This window comes from Sinohyriopsis cumingii, chromosome 2, assembly GCF_028554795.1.
Source record: "Sinohyriopsis cumingii isolate HCF-2022 chromosome 2, ASM2855479v2, whole genome shotgun sequence".
Classification (NCBI taxonomy): domain Eukaryota; kingdom Metazoa; phylum Mollusca; class Bivalvia; order Unionida; family Unionidae; genus Sinohyriopsis; species Sinohyriopsis cumingii.
Window position 1 is genome coordinate 95,528,997 of NC_142962.1, and position 13,782 is coordinate 95,542,778.

Below are 13,782 nucleotides of genomic sequence, written 5' to 3' on the forward strand. Positions count from 1 at the left end.
CAAGTAAGGTGGGACTAGTGAAGAGAAAGGTGGGACTAGTGAATTTTCTGAAACCACTTGTCCTGGACTGGTGGTTAAAAAAAACACCATTTTAAATACAGCAACAGATCAGAAAAGCACAACTCACAGACAGAAAATTGTTCTCAGTCACATGTTTTGTAGTAAAAGAGACAAACTGTTTGGAAACTCTAATTGTAATTTTGTTGTTCCATTTGACAACAACGTAAATGACTTACAGCACTGACCTATCCAAATGTCAGTTGAGAGTACAATAATGATTTCACATGACAAACAAATCACTGTCTCCTTGTAAAGAAAACTGTAAAATTATTTTATTTATTCTGGCATGCATATGCAAAAAAGAGAGCAAAATTCAGTATCAAATGTGCACGTTCAACTATATAATACTAGCAAGAAATGATCTCTTTGAGAAGGAGGAGGAACTGGTTATGCATCCATGTTTGCTTAACAAATACACTGTGGATATGAAAATAAAGGTTAAAAAAATCAGCTCCTTGTCAAAAGAGTACAACATTGTATAAACATTATTTTACAAGCTGTAACATCTTTTCTATAAAAAAAACAATAAAATTTGTTTATCATATCAGCAAAAGAAAAGTGTTCAAACAAGAGTTCCCCAAAATAGACAGATGCTCTACTAACTGAAAAGAATTTCCTGAAATACTTCACAAGACCTTTTCTCCTTTTAAAGTACTAAGTATTGAAACCATCTCTCATATTCCCAAACAATAAAAGACTTTCAAGATGGCACCCATAGTGGCCATATTAGGTGCAAGATTTGAACCAGTTTCATTTAGAACAAATTAGATATCATAAAAAGTCTTGGTGAAAACCCATTGTTGCTATGACAATCCATTTAGAAGGAGTAGTAATGACAAGATTTTCACGATGTTAGCATCATGGCCAAACTGAATGGAAGATTGACATTATTTCTGTATAACACCAACAAGATACCATTCTTCTATGTCAGTACCAGTCTGCATTTACGATAAGTAGTTCTCAATAGTTTTCCAGATGGCTGCCAGGCAAGACATACAAGAGGTCAGATCAGCACCATTTTTATTTAGGAGCAACTAAAAACAATACAAAGTTTTTTATTTTAACCCTATGTTGATAAACAATCCAATCAGACGAAGTAACAAAAACAATATTTTCAAGATGGCAGATATACTGACTAAAGTGGATGTCCAAGCAGAACTATTTTCATTTAGGACCAACTAGATTTTGTCATAAACATGTGTACCACACAAAAAGGAAGTATGATATGTTTTGAAAAATATGGGCAAAGTTTCAGTTTTATCAAAGACATCTGAAAAAGATTATATACTTTTTCATCAGTTTATTCTGATGTAATTTGAAGATGACAATAATTACCGTGCCCAGTCTAACATAGCGTCCTGAAGCACTTGTTACTGGTCTGGCTGTGTGAGCAGTTCTGGGTGTCCTTATTGCCTGCTCCATAGTCCCTGGTCGACCACCCTGTGTGCCTGGTCGAACAAATCCTGACAATGGCCGACCAGACTGAGACATAGGCCTGTAATGAATCAAACATAAATGAAAATTATTAAAGAGCTTTTAAATAGTACTGACATAATATCATTTACCATAAACTATAAAAAATAAAAACAAATAAGAATAAAGATTTTAAAAAATGTTACTATATAGTTAATCTGAGAGAAATCAAAATTGTCTGCAGGTATCAATGTATCCTATAAGATGTATTACTACTTTTGACAAATAAAATAGTTTATCTAGTTCCTCTTCTGACTGTAGACTCTTACTTCAACTTTACATCTGTACTCAAACTTTTATGACTACATTCATTATAAATATGAATTAGAGTTATTCTGTGTGCAATCAAATGTCATTAGTTGGCTAGCTCATGTACTTGATAAGTCAGAAAAACTGTCCAATAGTTTCACACAACCTGATATGCTGTTAAATATTTCTATTAATCTTACAAAGGCTTACCTTCTCACTAATGATTTAAATTTTTTGGAGTGATCTATCATTATTTTGGCTCCTTTTTATGTTGCTTATTTTATTTTGATATCATTTACTTTCATATCTACCAATCTTTGTGAATTTATAAAAAGTCACATATTTGTTGGTAGAAATACCTGTGGGTTGGTTAAGAGGTCTTGTTATTTTCACTGAGGAATAAATGTACACTGCATCATTGAATTCATAGTTTATAGCAAAAGCAAACTCCATGAAAATGAATCTCCATGAAACAAAATGGACTCACAGTTGATATTTTCTTTACTCTAAAGATTCTGTGTTAATAAAAGGTTAATTTTGGTGTTGAAACTTTCACTGCACTCTAGTGGAACAATAATACTATACAATCTGGACAACACTCTAGTGGAACAATAATACTATATAACCTGGAAAACACTCTAGTGGAACAATAATACTATATAACCTGGAAAACACTCTAGTGGAACAATAATACTATATAATCTGGACAACACTCTAGTGGAACAATAATACTATATAATCTGGACAACACTCTAGTGGAACAATAATACTATATAATCTGGACAACACTCTAGTGGAACAATAATACTATATAATCTGGACAACACTCTAGTGGAACAATAATACTATATAATCTGGACAACACTCTAGTGGAACAATAATACTACATAATCTGGACAACACTCTAGTGGAACAATAATACTATATAATCTGGACAACACTCTAGTGGAACAATAATACCATATAACCTGGATAACATGCATAATATGATATAGTCATTACATCAGGCTTTGGAGATAACAAAATTAGTTTTAGACTATTAATATGGTATTGTTTCTACACTACACTAAATACTACAACCATATCAAAGTATTTCAAAGAACTCACAAGAACAAACACTCCAGAGCTAATTTGGAATTGTGATGAAACCGGGAAGCAATTTACTCATAGACCTCTGAATATTGTTTCCAAAATGGGGACAAGAAATATTGTTGATTGGAAGACAAGGAATAGCCAATGCAATATCACAATTATGGCACTGACAGCCCCCTATGATCATTGCTAAGGGAAAGATGAGAAAAGCTACTGAAGATTTTAGTGTTGCCAAATCCTCTACCCATGCTAATTAGGCCTTTGAAGCAAAATGGATGATGAGTCAGGAATGCATGGGTATATGAACATTTTCCTCAAAAAAATGTTGCCCTCAGGTATTTGAGGAAAAGTGCAGAATATGGAGTAAAACAGTTATGAGTGACCCTGAGCTTGAAAATACAACCTTGACCATGATATATGAGATTCCATCAAAGTGAAAAGTAGAAGCAAATCATGGTTCATCCATGTGCATCAAACTGCACTGATAATATGCTGTTTCCTCATTTTAGCAACCCCAGATAAATTAACAACCAGCCTACAATGTGGAGGTAGGTGTGGATCCTATTCTCTCTTATTAAAAAGGCCAGAAATAGGAAACTATTTAACTTTAAAAATTCAACATTGGCAAACCAAGCTTGATATGTTTTATCATCAAATACAGCAGGTAATGAGTGGAAATTTATAATTAATAAGAATTACATATTTTGTGGGTTTACATTTCTTAACATTTGCCTTAATAAATAAACAATACACACTATATATGCCAAAAATACTGATAAATGAAAATGTTGGTAAATGCCTAATGGTGGCATCCCTGTATGAAAAATTACAAATTAATGAAGTCTTTTTAAGTGGAATTAGTTTTTGAGTTCTAACGTTTAGTTGGGTTTCGAAGTAATCATCATAAATGTAATATGCCCTCATCTATTCAAGTGTGAAAAGAGTGAATCAATGGTCACGACAATGCCAGTGAGCACTTCCATGAGAACATAATTACATGTACCAGTCAATGTTTACCCAGTGGCCTGCAGAGCTGGCTTTACTATGACAACTGTTGAAATCTTGATGGTATTTCAACACAATGTCTCTTTAGATATTACTGATCTCCATTCATTTACAGTATGACAGGTACCAACATTACAGTGGCACCTGGGTGTAGATCAGCTCTATTTCTTGCTAAAATCACACACCAAAGTGAACTCATAAATGTGAGCCTTAGGCAAATATGAGCATTGTTCTTCAAGCTTTCCAGTGATCTATTCAAAAATAAATTGTAAGTTCCAACAAAATGTGTTTGGCATGGGGGAGGGAACTAATTTGGCTCATGTAATAGTTGCCCACCATTGTTACTTTACCTTGTGTCTCTCCATATCCCTGTCCAAGGATAAACTCCCAATTCCCTCCAGGTAAAAAGAAAAAATGATCCCAGTTGGATGCCTTAGTTATTTTCATCATTCAGAATATTGTCCTTCTTTGACTTAGACCAATATTTTATAGAGGATTTCAAATGGGTAATGAATTAATACTGAATTTACTAAACTCGTTGAACAATGAGTTTCATAAATTTAATATTAAATCATTACCCATTTGAGATTCTTTTTATCACATTGTTTTTATTTCAGTGGCAATTAATTAGATTGAAAGAGGAATGAATAATTTCATTCATTCTGATAGATGCAGCACCTTTCATTTCTTGTCCCAAAGTTGAACTAGTATTAACGTTTACATTTAGATTATACTTTTCTTACAAACTATAAGTCAAAGATCATCCTTCTGAATAAACAGAACATTTTACACAGACAAAATCATTTTTCAACACAGAATGACGTGTGTGTGTGTGTGTGTGTGTGTGTGTGTGTGTGTGTGTGTGTGTGTGTGTGTGTGTGTGTGTGTGTGTGTGTGTGTGTGTGTGATTTGGATTTTTAATGTAGCTTTAACAATTGTTCAGTCATATCGCTACGATGTCTGCAATGTGGCAGTTTATAGTGATGTCTAGCACTGGGGCATCATGCCGCAGACATGTAGCATGATGTCCCACCCAGTCACATTATCCTGACACCGGGCCGACCAGTCCTAACACTAATCTCTTAATGCTGAGCGCCAAGCGAGACAGATGTTAGTACCATTTTTGTAAGTCTTTGGTATGACTCGGCCGGGGATCGAACCCACGACCTCCCGCATCCGAGGCGGACGCTCTAACCACTAGGCCACCGGAGCGGTTTTTCGCACAGAATGACCAATAAGCATGAAATCGCATTGTTTGATGCAGTACTCGCTAGAATGCAGTAGATGATCCATGTTTACGTAACCTAATATGTCCCTTTCACAACTAAACATTACATTGTTGCAATATTCATTTGAAAGAAGTTTTACTTGATGCAGAAAATTCCATTATTTAATGTAATCTATTTGTGGCTAGATATTTGCAGTACTGACTTGGAACAGTAGACTACAGAATATGTAAACAAATTTCATTTTGAGGCAGAACTGCATCACATATTTACTGTGTAAATATGCCGTGGTTGGGTAAACTTCTGTCAATTAGGAGACTGGTTTATGTCCACATTCTTTTATGAACTGAGGTGAGTTCATTTACTGACGTAAGTTAACATTTAAACTATGCTTGTATATAGGGTGGATTCCATGCTACATGTTTACTGCCCCCCTCCACCACCACCACCCCACACCTGATATCAACTGAGCATTACTGTTAGTTTTACTTGTTGTTGTTGTCGTTGTTCTTGTCTTGGGGTTTAAGGTATTTTTCATGTTATGATATGTTATACATGACATAACAAGCCCCTGTAAATTGGCCATATTCAGTCAGACAAGACCATTTGTTCCCCAATTCCTTTGGTGACTTGAATCAAAAAATGGCAGCCAAAACATTCATGGAAAACAAACAATTCCAGAAAGGGGCAAGGTAACAAGTTTTCATATGATTGCAACCAATCAGTAAAGAGAATACTGCACAATAAGTTCATGAGCTTATTTGGACCAATCGAAATCATATAAAGTGATATGTTCACATGTTATAATATCAAAAATATGAAACTGCACACACTATGTGTAAAATGTAATGACTATGTGATAAAATAGAAATAATATATTACCTGCTATTATTTACATTGATGATTTAGCCAGCCTAATGACTCATACCAAAGACTTACAAAAATGGTACTAAAAGCATCCTCGCTAGGCGCTCAGCATTAAGAGGTTAGTGTTAGGACTGGTTGGCCTGGTGTCAGGATAATGTGACTGGGTGGGACATCATGCTACATGTCTGCAGCATGATGCCCCAGTGCTAGACATCACTATAAACTGCCACACTGCAGACATCATAGTGATATGACTGAAATTTTTTTAAAGCTATGTTAAAAATTATAATCACACACACTTACATGGGAGACTGATGACCCCAAGATAAGATGATGAAGTGAACTTGTCATTTGCTGTCAGTAGACAGATCTAATGGATGATGGCTTGATAACTTGTTGGAATGACACAGTTGGATCATATATGATTGAGACAAGGGATTTCAGCAGAATCAGGGGCTACCAAAGGCAGCTGATTCTTTGTCAGAAATCCAAAAGAGAAACCAAAAAATGGTTACCACTTAAATGTATGAGTTTTCACTCCTTCTCTTTGATGATGCTAGAAAGAAGGAAAAGTGTCTAAAATTGAACCTTGACCTTGACTGGACTCCTACTGTTGTATGTTACACACCTTATAGTGATGGCACATAGGTATACCAAACAGTGGAAGCAAAAATGTTACAGTTTGACAGACAAAAGTACAGATGCTATATGCCCATATTTGTCTTTGAAAAATACAGGTGACAATAAAAATAAGTTAAACATCAATTAATTAGAAAGGGATTATTAACCAAATCAGCCAAATTGTTGTCTCAGATCTAGTTTTTAATTGCTGACACAGTCATATTGTACTTATTTCTGCAATAAAAGTAAATGAAGACCCATAAATGTTAATTTTTTGTGTATATATATTTAACATACAAGTTTATTATCCAAAATTTACTGCATTACGAAATTTTTTTCATGTGTTAAAAATGATAAATCATATTAACCTGACACCTTGACTGGGAACCCCATGCCCCGTTCCTGGTAATCGTAAAGAAGTTCCAGGTCTGGCACAATTAGCAATTACATTATCATCCATCATTTCAGCTATTCCTTCTTCATCTACATCTACTTCATCAACATACACCTGACCTGTTAGGGCTCGTGTCTTTAGTGTCCATGCTGCCTGTAAAAAATACAGACCATGTAAATTTCATCTTAAAAATATATTTATGTGGGGGTTATGAAATAAAATGTTGCTTATAGTTCCAATAAGCATAATATACTTTTATTTGTTTCATTAAAGAATAATATTTCAACTTAACCTGATTTTGGCATTCCCGGCTTTCATTGCTTTCCAGCCAAATGAAATGTATGCCAACGAAACTTGAAAACAGGTCTATTTCTTTTGTGAGAATTTTAATTTATTAAAGAAAAGATATCAGGATAAGTAAAGTCTGACAAAAACATTTTAACTTTGTAGAAAAGTGTCATTATTGGTTGCCAGTTGTGTGTGATATTCCTGAAAACTTGACTTTCGTTACAGTTAGTCGACATCAAAACATGCTACACAGCGCTGTTAGTTAGGCTGTAAGAGAATAGTGGAGAACTCGCCCCATGGAAAACTCGCCCTGGGATAACTAGCCCCATGGAGAACTCGCCCTGGGAGAACTCATTCTAGGTGTCAGGATAAGTTGCCCCATGGTGGTCCGAGAAGTATCCCCACTTTGCCTGGCGAAGTCGTCCCAAGGATCATATATAGTAATTCTGAGATGTTGCCACATGGTTGTTAAGGCTTTATTTATTGTTAATTTTCTTCAACCTAATAACTTATTAAATCTATAAAATTTTCAATTTTTCAATTTTTCCATTTGATCAACTCCTTTTCTGTACTTAATGAAAAATAAGTGTTATCTGTCTCCCTTTTGCTCTGCTCTTCAAATCATTAGATGCATTTTATTTTGGAAAAGTAGAGACGGTGTAAGCATAATGTGATGTCTGCAGTTTTATATATGAAAGGGTTCCAACCTAATAACCAAAGTCATCCTGAGAAGACTTTATGGCATGGACCTCTATAACCCAAAATCGACTGAATTGGCAATGACCGTCAATAAGCCAAAGGGTTATAGTATCATCTCTCTAACTGAACAATTTAATCTGATTGTTCATTGAGATTTGCTAACCACTGACGAATGATACTTGAACTCAATAAAAAGCATCATTGATGCCTACTCAGGAAATATGGTCACTACTGAGTTCATCATGATGGCTAATATGCAGAATTCGGACGGTTTCTGAAAGATCACTTGTATTACACCCATCATTTAGTTTATTTCTTTTTTTTTGTCAGTGTTCATAATTTTATTATTTCTCAGTAATAACAAACTATTTCAAGTTGAACGAAAAGTTTTAAAATATTTCACTACTAAATTACCAATGCAAAATAAACAAGATTATGTTATTTTAAAATAAATAAAAACACCATGATCACGCGTACTAGAAGGATTTTGTTAACTTAAATGCATATTTGAACTGCTCGACGTACTTGGGACATAATGAGAAGATCATCTTTAAAAACAAATTTAAATGTCACATTTAAATCCTGGACTAAACTGAATATTTCACATGGTCCGAATCAGCTAGGAAGTTTGGAGAATCAGCCAGGAATCTGGGCTGATTCAGTCAGTAATTTGTACCGATTCAGCCTGGTCTGAGTTTGAGAGTAATTACCACATTAATGAATAACGTTAGTATATTAGATGTATCAATCATGAAAGTTAAAAGTTATATTTGTTTTTTAAAAATTCTCATGGTGATCTGGTGTGTGTTTTATAAGAAATCTAATGCTTTTACATGAACACAGACTTTCAATTATAAGTGATTTATTTTTCTATTATCAACATCACTCAAACAAGATGAATGCAGAATGGGAAGGAAGGGTTTATTATATGAGTGGAAAACAGTCTTGTACACAAGTGTGGAAGAAAAATGCATATTCATCCAATTCAGTCACAAACAAAATCAAAGGTGCATAATAAATTGATGTTGGAAACATTGAATGAAAAAGCGTAAACATATCTTTAATGTTATTTCATTTGGAATTATTTTTATTATAATTCAGAGATGGAGATACAAAAAAGTGCCCAAACACTGAGGATTGTTCCAGTACCCATGTTAATATAATTTTACAATATAATTATCATAGTTCAACAACGAAATAAAGTAAGGATTTCAAAATGAATACTTTTTGCTACCAATATTGAAACAATTTTGCCTTATAACTGTCAGAGATGAACACTGATGAAAAAGAAGAGCAATATTTCCCATATTATTTAGTACCAAGCATAGGACTGACCTTACACCAGAAGGTAGATCGCTCCGCCTACCGAACACGTGACTTGACAATGTCTTAACCTCCGACAAACATTCTGTGAAAATGGCAGGTGTGATAACATTAAACGATATACCAGACGATATTGATGAGCAATATTTGCCATATGAAACAACATTGAGACAGAGACAGAAAGCGAGAGCATTTATTCATCGCTTGCACTTCTCTAAGTTACGTCGGTATGCAGAGAACTCGCCCCCACTTATCTGGAGAAGTCGCCCCAGAGTGGTTGGAGAAGTCGCCCCAGTTGGTTGGAGAAGTCATCCCAAAACTTGTCACCCAAATAACCTTTTTATAACAGAATTAAGTCATCTTTTACTTGATTCATATTTATATTTTTATATATACGCGATCACAAAAGAGATATAACTAAATTAAAGCATGATCATAGCAATATTTATAAGGACGAAATTAAGTCTAATGAATGACGACAGTATAGTGATTAAAAAGGACGATAAGTCAAATGCTATTATTATTGTGAATCAAGATGATTATGTTAAAGAAGTTGAACGTCAATTAGAAATTAAATAAAAAAATTCAACATGCATTAATGAGATTGCTAAAAATAATAATTCCGTATGTGAGGAATTTGATACTTTCCCTCGTAACATAAGTACACCTCAAAAATAATAATTCCGCATATGAGGAATTTGATACTTTCCCTCTTAACATACGTACACCTCAGTTCTACATATTACCCAAAACTCATACAAATCCTCACCATAATTTACCTTTAAATTTTCCAGGACGACCCATTATATCAGGTTGTAATTCATATACTGAAAACCTATCCAAATTTATTGATAGTATTTTACAACCTTTAATGAAATCACTTCCTTCATACATTAAAGATACAACTACTTTCATTAAAAAGTCTAAGTCTATTCCACATTTATCTGATAATTTCAATCCTGGTATCATTAGATGTAACATCACTATATACCAAAATTCTGCATGCAGATGGTATTGAAGTGTGCAAATATTTTCTTGATAACAATCCTAATAATAGCACACTATCTAGCAAAGATATTTGTAAAATAATAAAAACTTATCTTAGAAAATAATTATTTTCAATTTAATAATACGAATTACATACAGATAATAGGTATTAATATGGCTCCTATATACTCTTCCCTTTAATGGGTGAATTAGAAAAGGATTTTATTCAAAACGAAAAGTTTAATCCATCTCTTTGGTTCAGATGTTTAGATGACATATTTATGATCTGGAAGCATTCAACTGAAGAAGTGAAAAAAATCATTGATCGCCTAGATCATTTTCACCCAACGATTAAATTTACTTATACTGCATCTAGTACACATGTTCCATTTTTAGATGTAAATGTAATAAAAAAAATATTGATAACACTATCTCTACAAATATTATTAAAATGCATCTAATGATTTGAAGAGCAGAGCAAAAGGGACAGATAACACTTATTTTTTGTTAAGTACAGAAGCAGAGTTGATCAAATGGAAAAGTTTAAAAATTGCAAATTTTATAAATTTAATAAGTTATTAAGTTGAAGAAAAACAACAATAAATAAAGCCTTAACCATGTGGCTATATCTCAGAATTACTATATATGATCCTTGGGGTGACTTCTCCAGGCAAAGTGGGGCGACTTCTCTGAACCATTGCGAAATTTGTAAATATATACAATAGCCGAGTCGATATTGACAGAAGCAGCTTGTCGGAGTAAAATGGCAGATGTAAACAGTGCCTGGAGGTGTGTATAATAGCGCTCTCTGATTGGTCAATCGAGCAGAATGATTGACAACTGGCGATAGGTCAATTGTCTAAGAGAATGAAAAGAAACATCATTGTTTTTAGTCACTATACTGTCGTCAGTCATTAGATTATATAAAGACTTAATTTCATCCTTAGAAATTTTACTATGATATTGCTTTTTATGATTACCAGTTAATATCTCTTTTGTGATCGCGTATATATAAAAATCTAAAAATGAATCACGTAAAAGATGATTTAATTCTGTTATAAAAAAAGTTATCTGGGTGACAAGTTTTGGGGCGACTTCTCCAACCACTCTGGGGCGACTTCTCCATATACGCTGGGGCGAGTTCTCCCAGGGCGAGTTCTCAATGGGGCGAGTTCTCCGCATACCGCTGTAAGACCCACCCACCCCACCGGAACAAAAATATCGGGTTCTGTGTCTTGCGTTAGGGCTAAGCTACTGTCTAAGCAACATTGTCAGTATGCGTCAACAATAATACGCGAAGACTGGTCTCAATTACCCACGGTGTAGTGATCATAACAGAGCTATGGACAAGTATGCATATGGACAATAAGACGTCGATTCCTATCATAATATTTAACAACCGAAGGTTGACGTCTTACACTCCGGTTCATTTACGTTAAATCAGGCTCCCAAAACAATCTATTGTTGAAACCGCATCAATACCTGATCATATGGATTTTTTTCTAACAACTGTGTGCATATGTCCACACACTGCTGGTATTTTCTTCGTCGAAAATAACTACAGGCCAGAAATAAAGGATCCATATTAAAGTTGGAGCAGTGATTTCTTGGGTAACTGGTATGTATCTAAGCCAAACAAAACATGCCTCTTCAGTGAAGAGCCATTGGGTAAAACCATTTACCAAAACTACGATCCCGTGCCCTAATACGCGTTCACAGGACATGATATAGTGAACTTACAAGTTGTTATCCTTTATTTTTCTTCTTTAGGTTACTGATAAACTAGCATAAATAAGTGGCAGAAAGCAATATTGGTGGTTCTTAAGCTTAAAGTTTTAATATTTACTCTTTTATCAGCCAAATAATTGCACCTACTGGAGAGAATAAAGAAGGATCTGTACAAGCTTTAGATATTTTTATATCCCCCAGTCATCACGGCATTGGCTTCTTATTCGTGAATGTTCACAATAAATGGCCAGATAGTTGAAATAAATTCTTTACTTTCAATTAAACTGCATCAGCTGGGGGAAAACACTTGTATCATGGCAAAGATAACTGAGAATAAACTCAAACAACATTGAAAGGCAAACAGTAGAGAGGTGACCCTTTTATGTTTTCTGCCAAACTTTTATAAAAATAAAAATGCAAGGAAGGAAGGATGAAAGAAAAAAAGAGAAAGGAAGGAATTAATCAACTTCTCTCCAAATACCACAATCATTACTGGCAGCTTTATTCATGTGGGCAAATTGAGAATATGTAATGTACCAGAAAAAATACCTTTAAGGTTAAAATTCATGGCTAAAATGAATAAACCTATTTTAAGCTCTCTAGAGACATCAATACAGACATTTTTATTTTGAGTTGGAATTGCATCTACATTGGTATCTCTCTAGAGACATCAAAACAGACACATTTTATTTTGAACTGGAATTGTATTTACATTTCTAGTTGTCTGGGTTTAAACAACTTGGTTTCAATGTTCTAAGGTGGAGTACATGTATCTAGTAAGATTCCTTTTCTTTCCTGGTTTCGGAACTCCAGTTGGGGTTGTGAACAATTGCAAGCAGTTGTGAACTGCTCAGAGCTGCCTGCAATTGCTCACAAGCCCACCTGGAGAGGAAAGAAAAGGAATCTTACTGGATATGCTGCCTTAGAACATTGAAGCCAAGTGGTTTAAACCAAGACTAGACAAAGCCATGAAGAAATAAAATTATCATCTTGAAGTCAACACATTTTCTTTTAAATAATTATCTAAATTTGCTTAATAGCCTATAATTACTACTATGACAATTAAATATCCGGGATATAATTTGCACTTATGTAAATTTACATAAAATAACTGATGTCACTATGGCTCATCGATTTCTAGGTCAATAAAATATGTTTTCCAGCATCTGCAACAAGTTGAAATAAACTAGTTCAAACTTAATAAATTTAAAGGTTTAATTCCTGTGGAAACAGTCATGTAAAGTTTTGCAAACAAATATTTTCTGTTTTATTTATTTGTCTTTGTCTATGTTTTGTATTTGCCTTTGAGAAAGACTCGTTAAGAGTTGAAAGAGCTCAGGCTAGTTAGATACTAGTTTTGCACTGTTCATTATCAGTTTATTGTATTTATCTTAATTAATCCCTGACACACATGATCCCTTGCTGGATCCAGTGCACTTGAAAGGACTGTTATTCACCATATGATTTGTATTCATTCATACATACATACATACATACATACATACATACATACATACATACATACATACATACATACATATATACATACATACATACATACAGACAGACAGTTGTGAAAATGCTGAAATATCAGGTATGGGGACAATATTTGAAGTTTTCCATGATGATACACAACATTCATCCTTCAGTTGTGAGGTATTTTACTCTGATTACAATACAAATAATACTATCATACAGGCTAGAGAAATTTTAATTCCTACTCTATATAGATTCAAACCCAGGTCCATGGGAAAATGAATTTAATATTTT

At 34.0% G+C, this 13,782-nt stretch overlaps 1 protein-coding gene across 1 annotated transcript in view; it reads right to left on the minus strand.

Annotated features, from left to right (window-relative positions):
- Positions 1-11,918, minus strand: part of LOC149805414 (tetratricopeptide repeat protein 8-like) — a 145,293-nt gene extending 133,375 nt beyond the window's left edge. The window contains exons 1-3 of the mRNA XM_089949974.1: positions 11,767-11,918; positions 6,962-7,140; positions 1,396-1,555 (exon numbers count right to left, since the gene is read on the minus strand). Of these exons, the coding sequence (XP_089806100.1) occupies positions 1,396-1,555; positions 6,962-7,140; positions 11,767-11,868 (441 nt within the window). The 5' untranslated portion in view covers positions 11,869-11,918. The remainder of the gene's footprint in view (positions 1-1,395; positions 1,556-6,961; positions 7,141-11,766) is intronic.
- Between the last annotated feature and the right edge of the window lie 1,864 nt (positions 11,919-13,782).